At 42.4% G+C, this 23,094-nt stretch overlaps 1 protein-coding gene across 2 annotated transcripts in view; it reads right to left on the bottom strand.

Moving 5' to 3' along the window:
- Positions 1 to 23,094, bottom strand: part of NELL2 (neural EGFL like 2) — a 258,773-nt gene that overhangs the window by 51,842 nt on the left and 183,837 nt on the right. For both annotated transcript variants that reach the window (XM_066591718.1, XM_066591719.1), the window contains exons 14-15: positions 12,540 to 12,662; positions 11,927 to 12,022 (exon numbers count right to left, since the gene is read on the bottom strand). In XM_066591718.1, the coding sequence (XP_066447815.1) occupies positions 11,927 to 12,022; positions 12,540 to 12,662 (219 nt within the window). The remainder of the gene's footprint in view (positions 1 to 11,926; positions 12,023 to 12,539; positions 12,663 to 23,094) is intronic.

Below are 23,094 nucleotides of genomic sequence, written 5' to 3'. Positions count from 1 at the left end.
GCTAGGCCGCTATACCTAATATTTCTAGACACTATCAAGACCGGAGTAGTACCATTGGACTGGCGCATTGCCAACGTGGTTCCAATTTACAAAAAAGGGAGCAAAAGTGAGCCTGGTAACTACAGGCCAGTAAGTCTCACCCCAGTAACGGGAAAAATTTTCGAGGGGATTCTGAGAGACGCCATCGATGAGTACCTCAAGGAGATTAAGGGAATAACTCCTCACCAGCATGGATTCATGAAGGGTCACTCATGTCAGACAAATCTGATCAGTTTCTACGATGAAGTAAGCTCTAAGCTGGACCAGGGAGAATCTATTGATCTTGTATATCTGGACTTCTCTAAAGCCTTTGACACCGTGCCACATAATAGGCTAATATACAAAATGAGGCAGCTCGGACTGGGCGAAAACGTGTGTAAGTGGGTAAAAAATTGGCTCAACGATAGAAAGCAGAGGGTGGTAATAAATGGTTCGTACTCTGATTGGACCACAGTCGCTAGCGGGGTGCCACAGGGTTCAGTATTAGGCCCCACTCTGTTCAACATATTTATTAATGACCTGATAGAGGGGCTGCACAGCAAAATATCAATATTTGCAGATGACACAAAATTATACAATATAATTAATGCAACGGAAGACAATGTGCGGCTACAAACGGACCTGGATAAGCTGGGGGCTTGGGCAGAAAAATGGCAAATGAAGTTCAATGTTGAAAAATGTAAGACTATGCACATGGGCAGGAGGAACGGATGTCACAAATACTCACTTAATGGGGTACCGCTGGGGAAAAGTGATATGGAAAAGGAGCTGGGGGTATTAGTGGATAATAGACTAAACTGGAGTAACCAATGCCAGTCAGCCGCTGCAAAGGCAAATAAAGTCTTGGGGTGCATTAAAAGAGGTATAGGGGCAAAGGACGAGAACATTATCCTTCCATTATATAAGGCACTTGTCAGACCTCACATGGAATACTGCGTACAATTCTGGACACCGGTGCTCAGGAAAGATGTCACAGTGCTTGAGGGGGTTCAAAGAAGAGCGACTAAACTAATACATGGAATGACGGGACTGGAATACCCAGAGAGGCTGTCCAAATTGGGACTATTTACTCTAGAAAAAAGAAGGTTAAGAGGCGACCAAATAACCATGTATAAGTACATGAGGGGACAACACACGGATCTCTCCCGCGATCTGTTTACACCCAGGACCACGACGGTAACAAGAGGACATCCGCTACGATTAGAGGAAAGTAGGTTTCATCACCAACACAGAAAGGGGTTCTTTACTGTAAGAGCAGTTAGACTGTGGAACTCTCTGCCGGAAGAAGTGGTGATGGCAAAATCCATAGAGGAGTTTAAAAGGGGACTTGATGTCTTTCTGGAGAAGGATATTACAGGATATAAATATTAGGTTAAGTGTCAATCCTGGTATATAGGCAGGTAGGAACTATTAGGGGTTGATCCAGGGAACAGTCTGATTGCCATTAGGGAGTCGGGAAGGAATTTTTCCCCCAAAAGGGCTAATTGACTTCTGGCCTTGGTGTTTTTTGCCTTCCTCTGGATCAACACAGTAGGATAGACAGGCTGGACTAGATGGACAATGTCTTCATTCGGCCTTACATACTATGTTACTATGTTACCTTGACAGAATGAATACTGTGTGGCACATGGATTCCCCATTGCTATGCCCACGTTTGCAGCTCCTGACAGAGGTGGCACAGGATTGGAGTTCTCATTGCTTTTGTACAGCATTGTGGGCTATCGCCCCGCCCCTTTTAAAGAGGGTCGCTGCCTGGCCCTGCCAACCCTCTGCAGTGTGTGCCTCCGGTTCCTCCTCATGGCAGACGCACTTATAAATAGACATGAGGGTGGTGTGGCATGAGGGCAGCTGAAGGCTGCGCAGGGACACTTTGGTGTGTGCTGTGGACACTGGGTCGTGCGGGGGGGGGGGGGGGGGAGTTGGGCAGCATGTAACCCAGTAGAAGTGGCAGCGGAGTGTCATGCAGGCAGTGATTGTGCTTTGTTGGAGGTAGTGTGGTGCTTAGCTAAGGTATGCATTGCTAATGAGGGCTTTTCAGAAGTAAAAATTGTTGGGAGGGGGGGGCCCACTCTTGCCGCTATTGTGGCTTAATAGTGGGACCTGGGAACTTGAGATGCAGCCCAACATGTAGCCCCTCGCCTGCCCTATCCGTTTCTGTGTCGTTCCCATCACTTTCTTGAATTTCCCAGATTTTCACCAATGAAAACCTTAGCGAGCATGGGCGATATACAAAAATGCTCGAGTCGCCCATTGACTTCAATGGGGTTCATTACTCGAAACGAACCCTCGAGCATCGCGGAAAGTTCGACTCGAGTAACGAGCACCCGAGCATTTTGGTGCTCGCTCATCTCTATTAATGAACCATAAGGAGGTTATTCCATGTAATGCCTCATGTCTTAAATAGGTTTTAAAATGTGCATATTCTTTTGTAGAATCCTTCTATAAGAAGCATTCTTAGCAGTGCTGTACCTATAACGTTTCTGAAGACATTTTAACAGCTTAGTATAAACCACACATTCCCAGACAATACACATAGCATAGTTAAGCTTCTCACACTGCAGGGATCCTACTAAATTATTAATACATAACTAAATTTAGCTGCATGCATCCTCTCAAGTAACATGGACACGGCAACTAAATAATAGCAGTCATACTGAGAAAGTCTCCCTAATATGCATATATAATCTGTATAAAATAAATGATATTCACACCACATTAAATACTCCCGGTTCCAAATAATCCATTGACAAATATGGTACTGTTACAGCATTAATAATACAATACTAAGTAGAGAAAGCTTTGAATTACATAGTATTGTAACATTTTAGCCAGTGAACATGTCTAAGTAGTCGGGTCAATAGAATTACACACAGTTAAAGGAGATTTTTAGGACTTTAATATTGATACATTATCCTTCAGATAAGCCATCAATATCAGATTGGTGGTAGTCCAAGTTCCAACACCATCACAAATCTGCTGAATGGACTGTAGTGCTCTGACAATTCCTTATCCCCTTCATTGTTTACAAGGCACACCTTTGTACATTTTGTATGTGTCTGGTATTGCAGTATTCTGCAGCTTAGTCACAATCAAGTAAATGGAACTGAACTGCAATACCAGACACAGCCACTAAAAAATTTACAGAGTTGTGCATGCTAACCTATGAAGGGGAAACAGTGCTCACCAGAGCGCTGCAGCCTGTCAGGGAGCTGATTGGTAATGGCACAAGTAGTGTAACTAAGAATGGGCCATCAATATCAAAGTCAAGGAGGGAGAGGGAGAGAGGGGGAGAGAGAGAGAGAGGGGGGGAGAGAGGGGGAGAGAGAGGGAGAGAGAGAGAGAGAGAGAGAATGGGTTTAAACCTAGCCTGTCCAGTCTCTCTTCTCTCCCAATGGCACCTGAGAACAGTAAACTAAAAAAAAAATCTCATGTCTTTGATCAGCTTCATTTTTAATTTAGAGAAAAAATATTTGGATATTTTGCTGATAGTAATCAATAAGATGTAACATTAAATTGGCTAATTATCTTAAAAGTGTAAATAGAGTGGAATGATGTTGTTTTTAACAGTTAACCATGACTGGACTGGCTCTTTTTGTATCTAAAGCAAAGACATTCACTTTGTAATTTGAGTTACATAATATTCCCTTTGTCTATATTCTACAAACAACTTCTATCCCATCAGCTTCTGTAGAATGTTGCAATTACCTAAACTAACACTTGTGATTTGTGTCTGATTTAAGCTGTTCAAGCATAGCTTAAAGGGGTTGTCCCGCGAAAGCAAGTTGGGGTATACACTTCTGTATGGCCATATTAATGCACTTTGTAATGTACATTGTGCATTAATTATGAGCCATACAGAAGTTATTCACTTACCTGTTCCGTTGCTGGCGTCCTCGTCTCCATGGTGCCGTCTAATCTTCAGCGTCTAATCGCCTGATTAGACGCGCTTGCGCAGTCCTGTCTTCTGTCTTCTGAATGGGGCCGCTCGTGCCAGAGAGCGGCTCCTCGTAGCTCCGCCCCGTCACGTGTGCCGATTCCAGCCAATCAGGAGGCTGGAATCGGCAATGGACCGCACAGAAGACCTGCAGTCCATCGAGGGTGAAGATCCCGGCGGCCATCTTCACAAGGTAAGTAAGAAGTCACCGGAGCGCGGGGATTCGGGTAAGTACTACCCGTTTTTTTTTTTTTATCCCTGCATTGGGTTTGTCTCGCGCCGAACGGGGGGGCTATTGAAAAAAAAAAAAACCCGTTTCGGCGCGGGACAACCCCTTTAATGTCTTGGCCTAAAATTATAAAGCGGCACTTGCAACACCATATTCAGCCATATAGTATGCTGTTCAAGGCATATGAACAACCAATATGGGGTAGAGTAATTACAGTGAGGCATTGTAGTGCAAAATTGTGATGGTAAGATTTAGTATAGTAATAAACAATATATTGAATACTGAGGTCTGTGATTAGCTGAATGAAACCTGTAAATACAGACCCGGCAGGGTGTACGGAGTACACATGGGAAGCCAGGAAAGGATGGAATCTTATTATTTTTGGCCATTGGGAGCAGGAATGAAAAAAAATAACTCAGACAACACCTTTAATCAATACGTGCCAGCAGTCCACCATCAGGGCTGCTGGTTATGCTACATTTGTTATTTTCATTCTTTATAGCCTATTAGGCAGGGTTATTGCACTCTCTGTATGCTGGTAGCATAGCCAGCCCATTGGTTACTAGATGCTGGGTTTATAGATTCTAAGATTTTTTTAGTTCTAGTATTGATTTATCTATTATCAGAACTTGAGTCTTTAGGGATTTATCGTTGAGATTTTTGGAACCTAAGAGATCTATGTGGTTCCTGATAAACTGCGCCCTCCAGGTAAATGCGTTGAACGAATGCAATAAGGAATCTCACAGAATCATTGAACCTTTGAACCAACTCACTTATTGGAATTTTTTATCTTCGATATTATTATTTTCTTGGAGATAGTTGGAATATCAAGCAGACTATTATCTTCTTATCTGTTCTCTATAGACTAGACTCCCACCTCATAGACCCTTGTCCCTGGATACTATTTGACTAACAGGGACATCTGGATCGAGGAAAGGTCCTTATTATACCTTATTATAGGGGATAGATCAGGGTTTGCTTTGCTGGGAAACAGATGTTAGGGCTCATTCTCTATCCCTGGTCTAGTCTGTTATCTTTGGTGTGGGTAGATCTATCTACTTGGTCTATTTTTGTTTTATTTGTTTGTCCAGGTGTTCACGCTATCCCCATGAGCCATTTTGCTTTGAGCTCATCATATGAACTCGAGATTAACCATTTTGTCCATTCGAAGCCCTGTTTTAATCGTACTAATATAATGTAGTTTTAAATATTGTCTATACTGTGACAGGCTTATATCAATACTGAACTACCAGTCCTGAGAACCAGTGCCACTACTGCCTAAAAGAAAGATCAATGAAACTGAAATTTACCATGTAAAGTCATTCTTTACTTTCTTTTGCCTTCCTCTGGATCAACATTGTGGGTAATAGGCTGAATTGGTTTACATTTTATTAAAGAATATAAATGTTGTTTCTTTTAGATAGATGCCAGGACCCAACCCGAGCAGGACCCAACCCGAGCGCCTGCAGAGAGCACCACGGACTCACCTGCTACCGCAGCTCCGGCTCTCTCATGTGCCGGCTGCCGGGCAGCCGGCGCATGCGCAGAGTGGAGCCGGCAGCCAGTGAGTGACGTTTCTGTGCGGGGGTCTGCAAGCCCCGCACAGAATAAGAGCGTGCCGCAGTTTGTTTTCTGCGCGTGATTTCGTGCAGACAAAACGCGGCCGTCTGCATAGGATTGCGTGCTGTAATGCAATCCTATGCAGGCGTCCAGGAGCGGAAATTCTGCGGGGAATACCGCCGCAGAATTTCCACCCGTCTGCAGGTGGCCTTACTGTTTGGCTGTTCAATAGCTGGGTGTTTTTACACTGGGCTATCATCAGGAATGGCCTGCGTAAGGAAGCCTTTAGTTACTAGATGATTTATTTTTAAACTCAGACAATGAGTCACATTTTCCAACAAATATTATTATATGTCTGTCACAGGAAATCCAATCATCTGAACTACTAAAGTGGGGCTTTATGATAATGGCAACATAATAAAAGCAATGTTTTGTTACAGAATGTCTTATTGCTTCCGTTTCACATTTCATTCTTGTCACAAATTGATCAATTACTGGCTGGCAACTCTTCACAGTCCAAACTTCCCTGGTTTTGATCACTTCTAACTACTGAAGACTACTGACTACAAAAGTGAGAGCAGAAATTGGAAGATTCTATTCAATATATGATATAATCGTTTCTAATAAAAAAAAAGACAAAACAAAACACAAGTCGGATTTTGTGCCAGAAATACTAATATAGTAGCAGGCAAGTGGTTGTGATTTTACAAATCTCATGTGTTTCAGAAAAATGTTCTCATAGAAATCAGCTGCATGCTTCTCACTATGAATCCTCAGCACAATTTGTATGTAACACATGCAGATTTTACTGCAAAGAAATCCATAGTAAATCCACCGTGTGAGCATCTTTAGCAAAATAAGTGATTTTACTAATAAAAAATGTACTAATTCTATAATAATTATATTCAGATACTCATATATATAATTCATTCTCATATATTGTCTGGAACAAGTGGAGCATCGTTATAAGGGATGCAGAGGTAGCAGTTACACTCAGGTCCTGGGGCCTGTTGGGGTCAAAAGACTTAACAAATGACACATTACAAATCTAGCTTTAGGGCCCAGTTAAACCACTATGTATTATATTATACTGTTTCACCAAGACTTGTTGGGTCATAGTAGATTGGCTAATCATGTCTGGTTCCAAGTTCAGTGGCAATCTTGCTCTTCTTTTGAGGACTGGAGCCTCAAGGCCCCAAAATCTAGCTTATCTGCAAAGGTCTGAACCCCACTAACCATACTTTGATTGCTTATCCTAAGGAAAAGCTACGAACACTGAGGTCTTAATTAGAGATGAGCGAGCGTACTCGGTTTGGGTGTTTTTGCACTCGAGCACCGCTTTTTCTGAGTAACTGACTACTCGGACGAAAAGATTCGGGGGCGCCGGAGGGTGGCGTGGTGGAGTGGGGGGTAGCAGTGGGGAACAGGGGGAAGCTCTCTCTCTCTCTCCCCCCACACTCCCCTCTGCAACCCCCGCTCACCCCCGGCGCCCCCCGAATCTTTTCGTCCGAGTAGTCAGTTACTTGGAAAAAGTGGTGCTCGAGTGCAAAAACACCCGAAAAGAGTACGTTCGCTCATCTCTAGTCTTAATATACCCTCTAATGTGTTAAAGGGATTTTCTGTGAAAATACTATTGATGACCTATCCTTTGTGCAGGAGCAAGCTGCCAGCGCCACAATAAGAGAGATTGGAGTGGAAGTCTCCGTGCCGACCTCCCATGTAGTGGCCGGCACTTGTAAGTGCAGGCAAGTCTCCCATTGATTTCAATGAGAGCTGTGCCTGCACTTACAAGCGACGGCCCTACACGGAGGTCAGTGCGAAAACTTCCAATCTGACCTCTGTTATTGCAGTGCTGACAGCATGCACTCACACAGCTGATCGGTCAGGGTCCCGGTCATCAATAGTATTTCCACTGAAAACCTCTTTAAGGATCAAATGATGTACATGTGACTATGAGAAATATGCAAGACATCTTAAAAATAGCACATAAAAAAGTGTGACATTTTTAACTTTAATTCGTTCTGCCTGTTCAGGTATACCTGGTTCTGGGAAAGCTGAATAACAAACATGTCAACCATTGTAAGTCTCCTAAAAAGAAGGTACATCTGCATTTCTGGGTAAGCAAAACAATAACCCCCTTGAGAATGGTGGCCATATTGCTTCTCATCTCAGCAACAGTTATGAAGACCTAAAGAGGTTGTCTCAGCCCAGACATGGATGAAATATCACTAGGTTATGCCATAAGGGTCTGACTGGTGGTGTTCTGTTCAGTGGGAAACTTTTTGCACATCTACCACAGGAAAGAAAAAAATCCAAGAAAGAAGTTATGTCCAGCATTGCTATAGAAAAGTTAAACTTTTTTCTTTCGTTTTGTGACATTCTTGATAAATCATATTAGTACAGTATCTCCGAATACAGACTGCAAGCTACAGGGACATCAATAACCTTTGGTTCTATAAATATAAGCCGTTTACTCCCCATAGACATTCACATCTTGATCCCGCATCCAAGGTCACATTAGATCACAATGTGTTAGATGAAATGAAATTTAATTACAGTACATTTGTTTTCTGTACTGAAGCTGTCATCCTGTCACCGTGTTCATGACTCAATGTTGACCCGACTCCATCCATACAATTCTCAGGCTGAATTTCATGATTTATTAAGACTTTACCGGACAACATCTGACTGAGCGACTCTAATGTCTATCCCTTCATGAAAAATTAAAAGCTCTTGTCACGTGAACTTTCCTCGTTTATGCCAAGAGAGCACTAAAAAGATCATACTGTAACAGACAACCAAGACCGTGATATATCATGACCTACTTATGATCCAAAGTTGTTCCTGTGAATTATTTACTTATATTGACGTCACTCTTTATCTGCCGGTTTCTAAAACAATCCAAGTAGCTACTTACTTATTGTCTTACTATACAGGGATTTCACTTTTGTTGGCTGTGTATATATTCGTATTCATGCAAGCTACCATAAGTGATCTCCAACCATTGTCGTGCAATGTACAGAACATTTGATTGGCATTTCTATTTATGCGGCGCCGGTGTACAATACAATTACACTTACGGAAAAAGCATTTTCCATTTCACACTAGCGAACTTGTAAGGGCTTCCAAAGGTTTTTATGTACTTTATTTGCATGTTGAAAGAATATAAAATGTCAAGTACACAAGAAAAGAAGGATCACTCTGAAAGCTAAGCTAAAATGGAAGTTAACTTTAGCTAAGCCCCATTGAGCATATTAAGGAGTTTCAGAAACAGCAAACCTCTAAGGCTCTTTTCAGATGGCATTTTCTTCTTTGCTATGTCGTCCCGATCCTGGATTTCCATCTTATGTGCAAAAAAAAATTGCATAAACCTGGATGGAACCATAGGGGTCAATGTGTGAGACCTCCTTGGCCTCCATCCCACATGGTTCATTCCTGTCAGTCTTTTAAACTGGATGGGAAAGTGCTGTCATGTGAGTAATGGATTAGATGTCATTGCTTCCTGTCTTAGCCGGACTGGAGTGGAGGAGACAGGGTCAAAGACGCCAGATGAGGTCAGGTCGGTTTTTACATGGGCGTATTTGCGCGCAAAATGTGCAGAGAATAGAATCCATTGATTTAAATGGGTTCAGTCACATAGTCTCTTTTGTGCGCACAAAACGCACTAAGAGCAGCATGCTCTATTTTAGAGCCATATGCACACTGAAGGCCCCATAGGAGTCTATGGGAGTGCGCAAATGTACACCCAAGGCCCACGTGATTGTGCAATAATTTGTGCAATGTCATAGGGAAAAAAAACACCGGGACTATTTAGGCTAAGTAGCCTTTTAACTTGGGGTAAGACTGTATCCTGAACCCCTGTGAACTATGTCATAGGGGAAAAAAACACCGGGACTATTTAGGCTAAGTAGCCTTTCAACTTGGGGTAAATATCCTGCACCCATGTGAACTGTCCCAGTCAGCGCGAAAACCACAGTAAATTGAGCAGATGCATGCTTCACCATGCAAAAATATTGTGCTATCGCGTGAGTTTTGCGAATGCTCTCAAGTGAAGTTGACCTCACCAGAACATGAGTAACATCTTTATTTTTTCATGCACTTAAATCCGCATCTCTAACATGTGGCTTTTAATGCAGAACAGAAAATGCCTGGCAATTCTGCGTTAATATCCACATTTAGTCCAGCAGATTTTGGTGTAGCTGTTTGTTCTTTTCCATATAAAGTACATAGCATTTTGCTTCACTTCTAGTCTGTCCTTAAATGAAGCAAAGTTTATGAGTGACTATAAGGAAACACATAAAGGAGGTATAAGCCTAACTATTAATGCAGGAATGCATAATTAATTCTTCATCCCTATCTTCAATCACATCACATACGCTATTCGTGCTTATTAACAGCTATAGCCCATTGAAGGGTCTGGGAAATTTAATATATGTTTATTCTGCATGCAGCAATTTTTCCTACATAAATATTTAGATGTTGTTTATAGCATCTGTCACGTCCACTGCAAATTACTCTTTGTGATAAAATTCATAGGCATGCCAGAAGGCATAAATTAACCTTGGCTCATAACAAATGAAAGAAATGGTCTAGAGAAATATTGATTTCCTATCCATACGACAGAAGCACAAATGGCTTGCCGTTCGCTTGGTACATATTCATCCCTTTTTATTTGCATTCTCACAGTAATGTTTATGCAGATTATGTGAAATGTGTGCTGCATGGCCATTGATGTTTAATATTGTATAGTATATGAAATATTTCTAACCTTTAATACATTCTTTCCTGTTAAAGTCAAATTGGATAAACGAAAATTAAATAGCTTGGCCAGTGCTGCTTAGTGGTAGAACAACTACGGACTCCATGAGCTCCCACAGAAGGGGAACTCACACAAAGGACTGGGCACAGAGTTACAAGTATAGCAGAGCTAATTTGGCATGATGGCTGCGTTATCAGTGATTTTCCACACAAATGCAGGTAAACTGAGGGCCCTTTTACACGGGCCGATAAATCGTTCAGATTTTCGCATTCTCCGGGGTTTTAAAACTGTTCGTTCGGTGTAAATGTATGCCCCGACTGGACGACGAACGAGAATTCATTCACTTTTTATTCATTGCTCAGTTTATGCATGCAGAAAACTGACCGTCGGATCGGTCTGTGTAAAAATGCAGTCGTGCATTTATGAACGACTGCCTGTTTACTGTGAATGGAGTTGGGCGGGCAGCATAATGCAGTCCTAAGCTCTCACTCACAACCTGAAGGTTGTGGGTTTAATCCCCGCTTGGTTCAGGTAGCCGGCTCAAGGCTGACTCAGCCTTCCATCCTTCTGAGGTCGGTAAAATAAGTACCTGAAAGCTCTGTGGAATAAGTTGGTGCTATACAAATAACAAGGCCATTCTCTAGTCAAAAGCAAACAAATGGCTGGTGCCAACAAAATAATGTCTGCAGCGTTTGCTGCACACCATATACACATTGAAAAACATTGCATACAATATAGACACTGCTGTAACAAAAATACCTGAACAGAAATATAGTAAAAAACATCTTAGTTATACACCATAGAAACAGTAGTAAAAACACTTCAAAAGCAGTACTGTGCATATCAAACATAAAGGAAGTGCACCATAATGTGCGCAATTTCCTGTATCATTCCCTAACAAACAAGATGCAAACAACGCAAGACATACGTATAAATGCCACCCAAAATCGCAATTTACGAATGCATAGCTATATGCACATGTGTAAGAACTCAATTGCAAAACAATGCATCAAGCAACATCCTAATGCACAGGGAGTAAATTACCACTAATTCATAAGGTTGAAAGCAGGGATGAAGTGAGAGAACCCCAAGTGTATTGCCACATGTTTTGGCTTCCTCAGGGGTAAGCGTTTAGGATGCATAGTAATTAAAAGTAGAAATGTACAGGTTAGATATATTGTAGATTGCCAGTAGGCCCTTCTGGTGGGCTAGGCACATACAAACCTTCTAGAGAAGAATACATTTCTAATATAGCATGCAATGGAGCATTCCATAATTGTCTTTAATAAACTAGATAAAATCAGACGTACACGGAAGTACGTGTCCATAGCATGGCTTGTATTGCTAAATTATTGATGAGGAACACACATGACAATATTGCCTAGCAGCGATCTCTCCAGTTTACCTGTTTCACAGCTTGGTCCAGTAAAACCCTGCGGGCAAACACACGTATTGGGAGCAATGCAGGTGCCTCCGTTCCTACAGCCATCCTTGCAAAAAGCTGAAAAACAAAATAGGAATGTTAGTAGTTCAATTAGTCGTGTCTTATATTAAATGTATATGCAGATGGAGAACTTTGAATCAGTAGATATGTTTGGTGAATCTGGGTAAAAGTTAAGGGACCATCAAACTGGATGACTTTACGCCGTATAATTACTCGGAAGAGCAAATTCAAATGTGTAAACATGGCCAGAAGGGGGTTCTTTACTGTAAGAGCAGTGAGACTATGGAACTCTCTGCCTGAGGACGTGGGGATGGCAAATTCAATTAAAGATTTTCAGAGGGGCCCAGAAGCCTTCCTTGAGCATTACAATATTATACATCATAGTCACTAATTACTTCAGAAGGGTTGTTGATCCAGGGATTATTCCGATTACCAGATTTAAATGAGGAAAATAGGCTTCTGCCTCCTTGGGAGGTAATAGGCTGAACTAGTTGTATATATGTCTTCTTTCGGCCTAATATACTATGTTACTATGTAACACTGGACAGTAATACTGAACACATGACAACTGTACCTTTACACATAGTTCCATTTCCAGTGTACCCTGGCTGGCATACACAGTTGTGTCCACCCACAGTATTAAAACACAATGCATTTTCATCACAGCTGTGCTGGTTTGTTGCGCACTCATTGTGTTCTGAAAGACAGAGAAATATGCCCAATTAATGTCCATAATGATCAATATCTCACATTTCCAACACCATATTCACTACTGATATGATGATCCTGCTGTGGAACGTAGTATATCGCACTGTTATATCACTGCGCAACTAGAAAAAATTGTCATTTGATCTCAGAAAGCTGATGGACATTCTTATAGTAAACATCATTATGGCCGTGTTCTATCTTATTACCCTTTGCTGAACACAGATGTATCTATGAAATGACTGAATAGAATATTAAACACATGAACAAAAAGGCATAAGCAAAAGATTTATATTTAGATGTACATTTTTGGGGTTAGAAGGGCTCTTTAAAGGGGGTTTACCAGGATTACAAGTTATCCCCTATCCACTGATTGTGGGGGTCTCAAACAACGAATCACAAATGCCTTTCAAAATTTTTACATGACCAAGTCTTCATAAAATAGGTATGCAAGAAAACACTGTATAATCTGAAGTATCATACAGTAGGGTGAAGAAGCACATTCAGCCATTACTCATCCTACTGGTATAAATGATATAGACTAGCGTAAAATACTGTGGATAAACAAAAACAAACAATTCCTACATATCCGATCGATGGTACATGTCTAGTAGGCTTAAAGGCCACAGGCAGAGACTATGTATGAGAAGGAAGGAATGTCAGGAGTGGAGATGTGTATAACGTAATAGATCATTGCATAAAGTGATATTACTAAAATAATAGTGCTTCAATGTTAAGGAGTCAAATGACATGCTTTTTGAAGGTCTGATTCAATATTATTTATACAATTATTTATAAAATACATGAATAAAGCAGCAACCAAAATTTGATGAAAAGAGAATCTTCACAGAAATCAAACTAAATAGTCAAAGGGTTTTCAGTTTCATTTATAACGCGTAAAGTGATTGTGCAGGATTACTAAAAAAGTCATTGTTTCCTAAAACAATGGCACTTGGCTAGTATCCAGTAGTTCAGTCTGATCCACATCAATGGGTATTAGATGTAGTACCAGCGACAGCGCATGGACAGACATGGTGCTGTTTCTGGGAAAAAACAACAGATTTTCTCTAATCCTGGATAATCTCTTTAAACCAGTTTCCCGAAGCTTCTGACATGCTGCAGTAACATCAGAATGTGAGAGGGTTGTAGACTATCAGTACGCCCAGCTGCCAACCATATACTTCTGTAAAGATGTGCAACCACTATGCCTGTTCCCTCACTGAGACTGTACCACGGTGCCATCTACTAGGTAGACGCTGTGTCGCTGTCATTATCTGTGTCGTCCTCCAGTGGAGTCCGGGTTATACACTCTGGCCTACAACCTATAAGAACTGATCTGCTTATAAAAATCTGTCATTGATTTGGCTACTTTGTAAAAACAATATATTAGTTTTAGAGATGAGCGAGCATTGCCCTTAGCGAGTACCTGCCCGCTCTGGAGCAAAGATTCGGGTGCCGGCGGCGGGCGGGGAGAGCGGGGAGGAACAGAGGGGAAATCTCTCTCTCTCTCTCCCTCTCCCCCCTGCTGACTGCCACAACTCACCTGTCACGCGCACTGGCAGACGAATCTTTAGAGACGAGCGGGGAGATACTCGCTAAGGACAATGCTCGATCGAGCAATTGTCCTTAGCGAGTATGCTCACTCATCCCTAATTAGTTTTCAAATTCATACTGCAATCCACCGAAAAAGAGCAAATTTAACTATAGAAATCATACAAGAGAATAAATATTCATTAAAGTGACTCTCCGGGCTTGAACAAACAAAGATGGCCACACCAGCTTCTCTGACTGCCTGAAGCACACTGTACATTCCTATACATCATTAGTCTAATTACGTTTATTGACTAGTGCTGCCCATATGAACAGTGCTGGCCAGTCCGATCGGTATGTAGTGTTTTAGATTACCAATGAATACTAATGTACAGAGTGTATCAGGTAGTCAGAGAAGCAGTTCGGCCATCTTTCTTTCCTCAGACCTGGAGGGTTGCATAAAATATTATGCATTGCAGTAACAACATAATAAGCTGGTCATAATAGCCCACTGCTAACAACATAAGCGTCGTTTACTAGATGATGTGTTTTTTAAAAACATGCGGATATACAAATATAATTAAATGCTTCCAATCAATTTCTACAACCGGGATAACTAGAGATGAGCGAGTATACTCGGTAAAGGCAATTGCTCGAGCAAGCATTGCCTTTATCGAGTACCTGCCCGCTCGAGATGAAAGTTTTGGGTGAGCGGTGAGTAGCGGCTGTCAGCAGGAGGGAGCGGGGGGGAGAGAGGGAGAGAGAGATCTCCCCTCCGTTCTGCTCCGCTCTCCCCCGCAGCTCCCTGCCTGCTGCCAGCACCCGAACCTTTCATCGCTTGAGCAATTGCCTCTAGTGAGTATACTCGCTCATCTCTGCGGATAACCCTTCAACAACAGAACCATTCTGCCAGATCTTTCTTGCTTGCATTAACAGCCTTTAAACAGACATCTTGCAGGCCCTACAGATAAGATTCCGGCTCCTAGACTCGAATGAAGCTAAGATCTGGCGCTGCTGATACACAGTTATCTTCATAAGGATAGATACACACTTGGCAAATCTGTAGCAAAATCCAAGTTGTTATGTGAAATGGGTATGGTAAAACCCATGCATTACACTTCTGCAACATAAATCTACAATTCGTCAACAAAAGGCGTCAGAGGAGGGTGTCAAGAATCTTTCTGATGAACAGGCGGTGCACAGTCATGCAAATTATAGTCAAATGCATTGTTGGCCCTCCAACTAACATGTCTGAAAGGAAAACCCATTCCTTAGCATGAGGCACTATAATAGCAGATGGCTACGGTATTTGCTGGCATCTAATGCCATTGCTGTCTAAGAGAAACAAAAAAGGCAAAACTTCAGTGGGCCAAAGAGTGCAATAGCTGGATCACTGAGCAGCGGGAAAACATTGCCTGGTTAGATGAGTCAAGATTTCTATGCGCCATGCTGATAGGGAGGATCCGAATTTGATGCAAGCAGAATTAATCAATGAACCCTTCCTATCATCTCTTAAGAGCACGTCACTACCTTCATCTAATTTGTAGAAACACATATGAATAAACATGCAGACATACTGATCAGATAAAATGAAAACACCTGGCGAATATTGTGTAGGTCCTCGTCATGATGCCAATGCAGCTCTGACCTGTCGATGCATGACTAGAGAAGACCTACGAAGGGATCCTGTGGTATCTGGCACATAGATGTTAACATGTGACCCGTATGTTCTAAGGAGGGTCCTCCATGGATTGGGTACACATCAGTGATTCTTGAACGCACATGACCCTAGTGCTGGTTCAGCAGTTCTCCTTTATTAGATCACCTTTGCTAGGTACTAAATACTGCACAGTGGGAATACCCAGCAACACCTGCCATTTTAGAGAAGCTTCCACCTAGTCAACTGGCCATCACAATTTTGCCCAATTTAAAGTCGCTCAGATACTGGTACTTGCCCATTTTTTCTGTTCCAACACATCAACTTCACAAACTGAGGGCTCTTGCATATTTGGGTTTTTATTTGCACGTTTTTTTAACGCGATATCGCTGCGTTTTATTAATGCAAATGTCAATGGGACTTTTAAATGTTAAAAACACATCGCGCAGAAATCGCAAAGCACAAACTTGTGATTTTTGTGCGATGCCTTTTTAACATTAGAAAGTCCCATTGACATTTGCGTTAACAAAACGCAGCGAGATCGCGTGAAAAAAAACATGCAAGAAAAACACAAGTGTGCAGGAGCCCTTAGACCTCATGTCCATGGGCAAAAGAAGAATTAAAATCCGCAGCGGATTTTAACTCTTCACCCACCCGCGGACCCGCATCCCATAGGGATGCATTGACCACCCGCGGGTAGATAAATACCTGCGGATGGTCAATAAAAGTGAATAAAAGAAAAATGGAGCATGTAAAAAAACGCAACATGCTCCATTTTGGTGCGGGTCTCCCACAGGCTTCTATTGAAGCCTATGGAAGCCGTCCGGATCCGTGGGAGACCTAAAATAAGAATAACTTATCCGCAGCCGGCCGGGCACGTCTTCGCTTCCTCACGGCTGGATCTTTCTTGCTTCAGCTCAGCAGATGTGCCCGGCGCATGCGCGCGGCATGCCGCCAACGTGCCAAGTTCATCCGCCGGCCGAAGAAAGAAGATCCGGCCGTGAGGAAGAGAAGAGGTGCCCGGCCCGCTGCGGGTGAGTTAATTCTTTTAAATTCTTATTTTAATGCCTCATGTCCGCGGGGCAGGAGGGACCCGCTATGGATTCTCCATGTAGAATGCGTAGTGGGCCTGATTTTCCCCGTGGACATGAGGCCTTACTGTTCTTTTGCTGCCTAATATATCCCAGCACTGCCATTTTAATGAGATAATCAATATTTTTACTTTGCCTGCCAGCAGGTTTAAAAAAATTGTTCCACAATGGCCAATTCTCATCTATCCATAGGGTAGGTAATAAATATCTGATGATTGGAGGGCCGCGCCACTACAATGGACATCTCAAGCAACCTTTTTCTCTTCACTGTATGAATGCAGTGAGGAGGACTTTGAATAAAGCAGTGGTCACACATAAGCTATTCAATGTCTATGGGACCAACAGAAACAAATACAACAAAAGTTTCTTTACATTGTCAATTCAGTTATCTGTAGTGTGTAAAGGACTAGTCCATGTTACTATATGCCATGCAACATTTTTTTGAAAGGCCTTATCTCCAAATCATCTTGAAGCTTATCCTCTTTATCGCAGACCTTTGAACTGTAGTATTAGTACCTTGTACTGTACATAAAAACTAATATTTTCTTCAATAATCTGCAGTTTTAAAGCATCTTGATCAGAGTTGGCTATCAGTGGAAGCATTTTATTTCTGTAATGTCTTTTATTATGATTATGTAGGCCTTGTATTCGCTGAGGCTCTTTCAGCGACTACTGTTTAATGAGGAAATTTGCTAAAATGAATAAGATGACAAAAGCCAATAGCTAGAAGGCTCAATGCAATTTCAATACCCTAAACATGGAAATGGGAAAGAAGAGTCTGTACATATGTGCTGTAAATTATCATTGGAGCAGGCGAATAAACAGTAATGTTCTTCCAATCCACTATCTCCGACACGGTTGTTGCTAGAAGTAGCAGGCACCCAGGACATAAGGCCCTGACTGCCAATTCAAAAATCATTTCGATCTACTTCTGCAGGATACAAACACTATTGGATGCTGTCTACAGCTGGAGTGGGCACTCAACTACAGCTCTCTCTAGGAGGAAGGAATGACCTGTAACCTGCTGCTCACCCACCACCTCCTCCTTCATGGTGTGAGAATGAGGAGTTGAGTTTCAGGGGTTCCCTGACTGCTTCTCTAAGCGAGTAAATTGTTCCAGGTAGGGTACATAGAATTACATTCAAATGGGAAGATGGAACAGTACTTCTGCAGCACCACCTATTGGAAGGTAGCATTCCTGCAAGTCAATGTTAGACCTTTTAACCCCTTGAGTGGCACGCCCGGAAAAGTTCCGTGACGAGCTCCACTGCCCATAGTGATATACCCCGGAAGATTTCCGGGCTATGTATCACTATGGGAGCTGCAGAGCACAATGCCACAAGCTGTGACAGTGTGCTCTGCCTGCACAGACCCACAGAGAACAAAGCAAGGGCTTTGAAAAACCAGCAGAAGATATTGCCGACATGTCGGCAATATCCTGCTTTGTTTACAGGTTGCCATAGAGACCATCGGCTTGTCAGAAGCAAGCTGATGGTCTCTGTGGCAGGGAGAGCTTGGTGCTTGGCTGTCAGAAGACAGATAGGTACTAGCTCTTACAGCAGAGATCAGAGAAAACCTCCGATCTCTGCTGTGTTAACCCTTTACATGCTGCAGTCTATGTGACTGCAGCATGTAAAGGGCTGTCACTGCAGCATGTAAAGGGCTGTCACCATCGGACCCCTGGAATGTGATCAGGGGTCCTGATGGGTCCCTGTGGAAGTCCCCTAAAGGGACAAAAAAAAAAAAAATTAAAAAAAAATTAAAAAAAAAAAAGTAAAAAAATTATTAAAAAAATAAAAAAAACACTTGTGTCCCTTTACTTTGTAAAAAAATCAAAAATACAATCACACATGTGGTATCTGTGTGCGTCGTAATGACCCAGAGAAGGACGTTAATACATTATTTAACCCCTTAATGACATGGTCCCTTTTTTTCTTTTTTCCCCATTTCTTTTTTTCCTCCCCCCTGTTTAAAAAATCACAACTTGCCCCGCAAAAAACAAGCCCTTATATGGCCATGTCAATGGAAAAATGAAAAAGTTATGGCTCTTGAGACGCAACTGCAAAACTAGTTGAAATTCAATGATTAGACCATTTTAAAAAACCTGCCCTGGTGGGCACGACAGGGTGGTAGGAAACCTGCCACTCAAGGGGTTAAACAAGCCTTATAATATAACAATGACTGGGAATTGTGAGCCAAAGCCAGAATAACCATACACAGACAGCTGTTTCGAGGTGATTGCTTGAAGACAATTAGGAGTTAGGGTTATGCAGTGTAAACATTCAAAGGCCACTGAGCCCTGTAGCAGGTATAGCACATATAGCAGGACTGTGGGGTGTGCACATTACACACTGAGTCTACTGAGGGATTTTTAACTGAGGACAGCTCAGGGGACTTGTGCAGTGACAGGAAGAAGGCAGCACATTGTCTGTCACTTGTAAATTCATGTTAGTAGTAAGGTGGGGGCCCTTTGGCACTCTTAGCTTATGGGACCTACAGTTGCAACCCCTATTGCTATGCCACTGATTATGGTGGGTGCTGCACCTTGCCTGCATATTTGCACACTGGCAAGTTCAGTCAGAGCCTCAAATTACCTGGGTGCCCTGGGCAATTACCTATTTTGCCCCCCCAAAGCTGGCCCTGCCTATGGCTGTATTCACAAGTCTAGGTCTTAGTTGTTTATTGTCCCCAACTTTATAGTGGCTGGGAACAGAGACAGATCTTGTACTTTTACTATGTTTTGAGATCCCAGCCACAACTCCTGATCCATTAATAACCATTTCACATGCAAAAAATTATATCTTTTTAAACAGAATTTGTGCAACTATGCTGATAAGGAATGATATTGCAGAATGTAGCAGCATTTAATAGGACCTGAAAGGGATGGATGAATGGATGGAGATAGATAGATAGATAGATAGATAGATAGATAGATAGATATCATGTAAATACGACATCTGCCTTCTTCATGTAGAATCAAGGCTCGTAAAGCCTTGATGTCATTGGTGATATTGTTAATTTCTTCATCAACAGCTACCCTGTGCAGTGCTCAAATCCCATATCTTGAAAATTAACAGTGTGTGACAGATGGTTTGTCCCAAGTTCGTCACATCCATTGGTCTATAACAAGGTAAATGACACCAATTACCATCTGTAATTACTGTTGTTGGCAATAAATTTCTCTTGTGATTATGGATAACAAGTCTGCAGAGCCCATCAGCATTTTTAGCAGTCTGAAAAAGTTTATGTCATTCTTGGTACAATAAAAAAGTAGTATACTATACTCTAGAACAGGGGTGTGCACTCTTTTAACCTTTTTTGGTGTGAGGGGCAGGTTTTCATATTGTTTTACCTTTAGGGGTCGCATAAAATGTAACTTGCTTAAAATGTTAATAGTGCAGCCATAGCATTAGATTATTTACTAGCACTACTTTGGGGTAGATTTATCGTGTTTAACTTTTCACAATTTTTTTGAGGACAGAGTCATGCTAAAAAAAAGAAAAGAATGATATGTTAACAGGGTCATATAGAATACAAATACTAGCAAGTACACAGGACAGAACCGTATGGGATGCAAATACCAGAGCCGTAATTATACACATACAGGGAACGGAAAACAAATTCATATAGAGCACACAGCAAGCAAATAAAACAGCCAAACTTAGTATAAAAGACAGCTAACAGATCTTAATAAAAGAACCCAATAAAGCTGCACACGTCATAAATTCATTAATGTAAAATGAAGTAAGAGAAACTGAAAATCAATCAATTGGTTATATTATAATCTAGGTGCCCATTGTGTGATCAACTATCAGCAGGGTGCCCTCACTGCACCAAATGCCATATTCAGCAGTGCTTTCTTAGCATCTTTACTACCCACCCCCCATCCCTTCCTTCCTTCCTCAAAACAATTATCTCCACCCACTTGTGTTTCTCTCTTGTAAGGTAAGGGTTGCAGTTCGCAGCAGTGCAGGCCACATACAGCCCACGAACTGGACACCCTTGCTCTAGAATTTTCTAGGTTTCGAATACAAGAAATGTATAAAGTCTTCCAAGCACTTGGGTTAAGGTATGTAAAGGAGTACCAAAAAGACTCCAGTTCCAGTGATGATTCCATAAAATTCTTCTTTATTGTAACAACTCTTGTAAATGAATAACAAGGTTCACATGTCCACAAAAAGAGACCCAACGCATTCCAATGTGTTTTCAGCCCTTGGGACAACTCAGCGCTGCTACTTTGGAAAGGGATTCCATCGGTACTGGTGTATCTTGTCTCCACCACAAGTATGAGTGGAGAACTAGTGATGGGCTGTATCCGCCCAGTGTACGCCCTGCAGCTATTGATTGGCTACCTGGAGCAAGGTTCTAGCAGCGCGGGGACTGAGGTTTGCCTTGGATGGAGGGTTAGGGTTAGTTTAAATGTTAGGCTTACATTATTAGCTGTTTACACCTAATAATATAAGCCTAACACTTCAACTAACCCTAACCCTGCATACAAGGCGACCCGTCCCCAGCAGCCTACCATCATCTCAGGCGACAGCTCTTGTCCGGACAGCTCTTATCCGGCCTGCTGCAGCAGTGGCAGTGGTAACCACAGCACACATGCCTGTGCGGTGGGGAGAGGAGCATGGAGCATACTGACAGCAGTCCCGGCCACAGGGAGAGCAGTAGTGGAGATGAGAGTCCGGCGGGGAGAGGAGTGAGGACACCAGTGACAGTGCTCCTGGCTGCAGAGGGCGCAGGGGGAATGGGAGGACAGATTGGCAGTGCGGCATGGAGAGGAGCGGGGAGCACATTTACAGCGGGTGACCGGGAATATGGGAGTGGAGGTGTCAGTCCACCAAGGAGAACAGCGGAGAGCTGAGTGATCGGCTTCAGCAGTGGCCACATGCTGCACGGGAGCAGCTGTCAGTGTTCCCTGCTGTTGCCACAACTCCTCGGCTCTCAGTGTCCTCCCTGCCGCAGCACTACCCAATCAGAAGCTAGGGGCCTGACAGGGGCGTTCCCTCCTGCTAAGTGCTGTCACACCCCTAGCTTCTGGTGTCGTTAAGGTACAACAGTCCCGATTCCATCTTCCACCTTTCTGCACCTCTTGCTTTGAGCAGGCATTGTACACATGCTGTTATCAAGATTTAGCCAGCCATGACTAAAAATGCTCAAGCGAGTTTGAAATGCATTTGAACTCTTTTTGTGTCCATGGGAACATGTGAACCTTGTTATGCTTTTACAAGAATTGTTACAATAAAGAAAACTTTTATAAAATTATCACTGGATCTAGAGAGTTTTTGAGAGAATCTGGAGGTCTGGACAAAGATCTTTCTGTGCCTCGTGTTTGTATTCCAGAAAAAGCAGGTGAGCTGGCATTTCCCGTTTTTTGACTATGTAAGTGTGTACCACCTGATCAGATCTGTTTATACTACTTGTAATAGTTAAACCCCTTAAACTGTTTATAGAGTTATCCAACCTTTTAAAATTGAGGACTTATCCGTAGGCTACCGATATTTGATCAGCAAAGGTTCGACATTGGGCACTCCCATTGATCAGCTGTTTGAAGAGGTTGCGGTATTAATGCAAGCTTTGTGGCCTCTTCAACTTTAACACCAGTTTCATCCTGGTTCATACTTGCAAACACCTTATATATTGCCGAGAGTCGCGTGCCCACTGATCTAATATTGATGGCTAATGACTGCGGTCCGGTCCAATGGGCAGGCCTGGACATCTCTTCTGGCTGGAGTTTTTCACGTCATCCACGGAGCAAATGCGCGGGAAGCTTGCAGACTAGCGCATACATAGATCAAGTATCTCTTTTGTGAGCAGATTCTTTGTTCCTATTTGCACATGCACTGGTCTACGAACTTCTGGGGCGTGCATGAAAGTTCAAGGTACTCCATGGATAATGTGGAAAATAGCAGTTTAGCTGGGTGGATTTATATTAAAAACTCTGGCCAGAAGAAACGGTCCGGGCTCACCCACCAAATTGGACTGCAGACATTAGCATGTGGTAAGGGGAATTTAAAAGAAGTTTTCTGAAGGTATGAAATAGAAAAATAAATGTATTTTTGGAAAGTTCTGTAATTTAGTGGTCTGCCCCTGTAGTCAGTTTGGTAGGGTTAAACCCGCTGATCGGTTCCCTTTAAAGCTCTTTT

The sequence above is a fragment of the Eleutherodactylus coqui genome, chromosome 2, assembly GCF_035609145.1.
Source record: "Eleutherodactylus coqui strain aEleCoq1 chromosome 2, aEleCoq1.hap1, whole genome shotgun sequence".
NCBI classification, from domain to species: Eukaryota; Metazoa; Chordata; class Amphibia; order Anura; family Eleutherodactylidae; genus Eleutherodactylus; species Eleutherodactylus coqui.
This window is presented reverse-complemented; position numbering and strand designations above follow the sequence as displayed.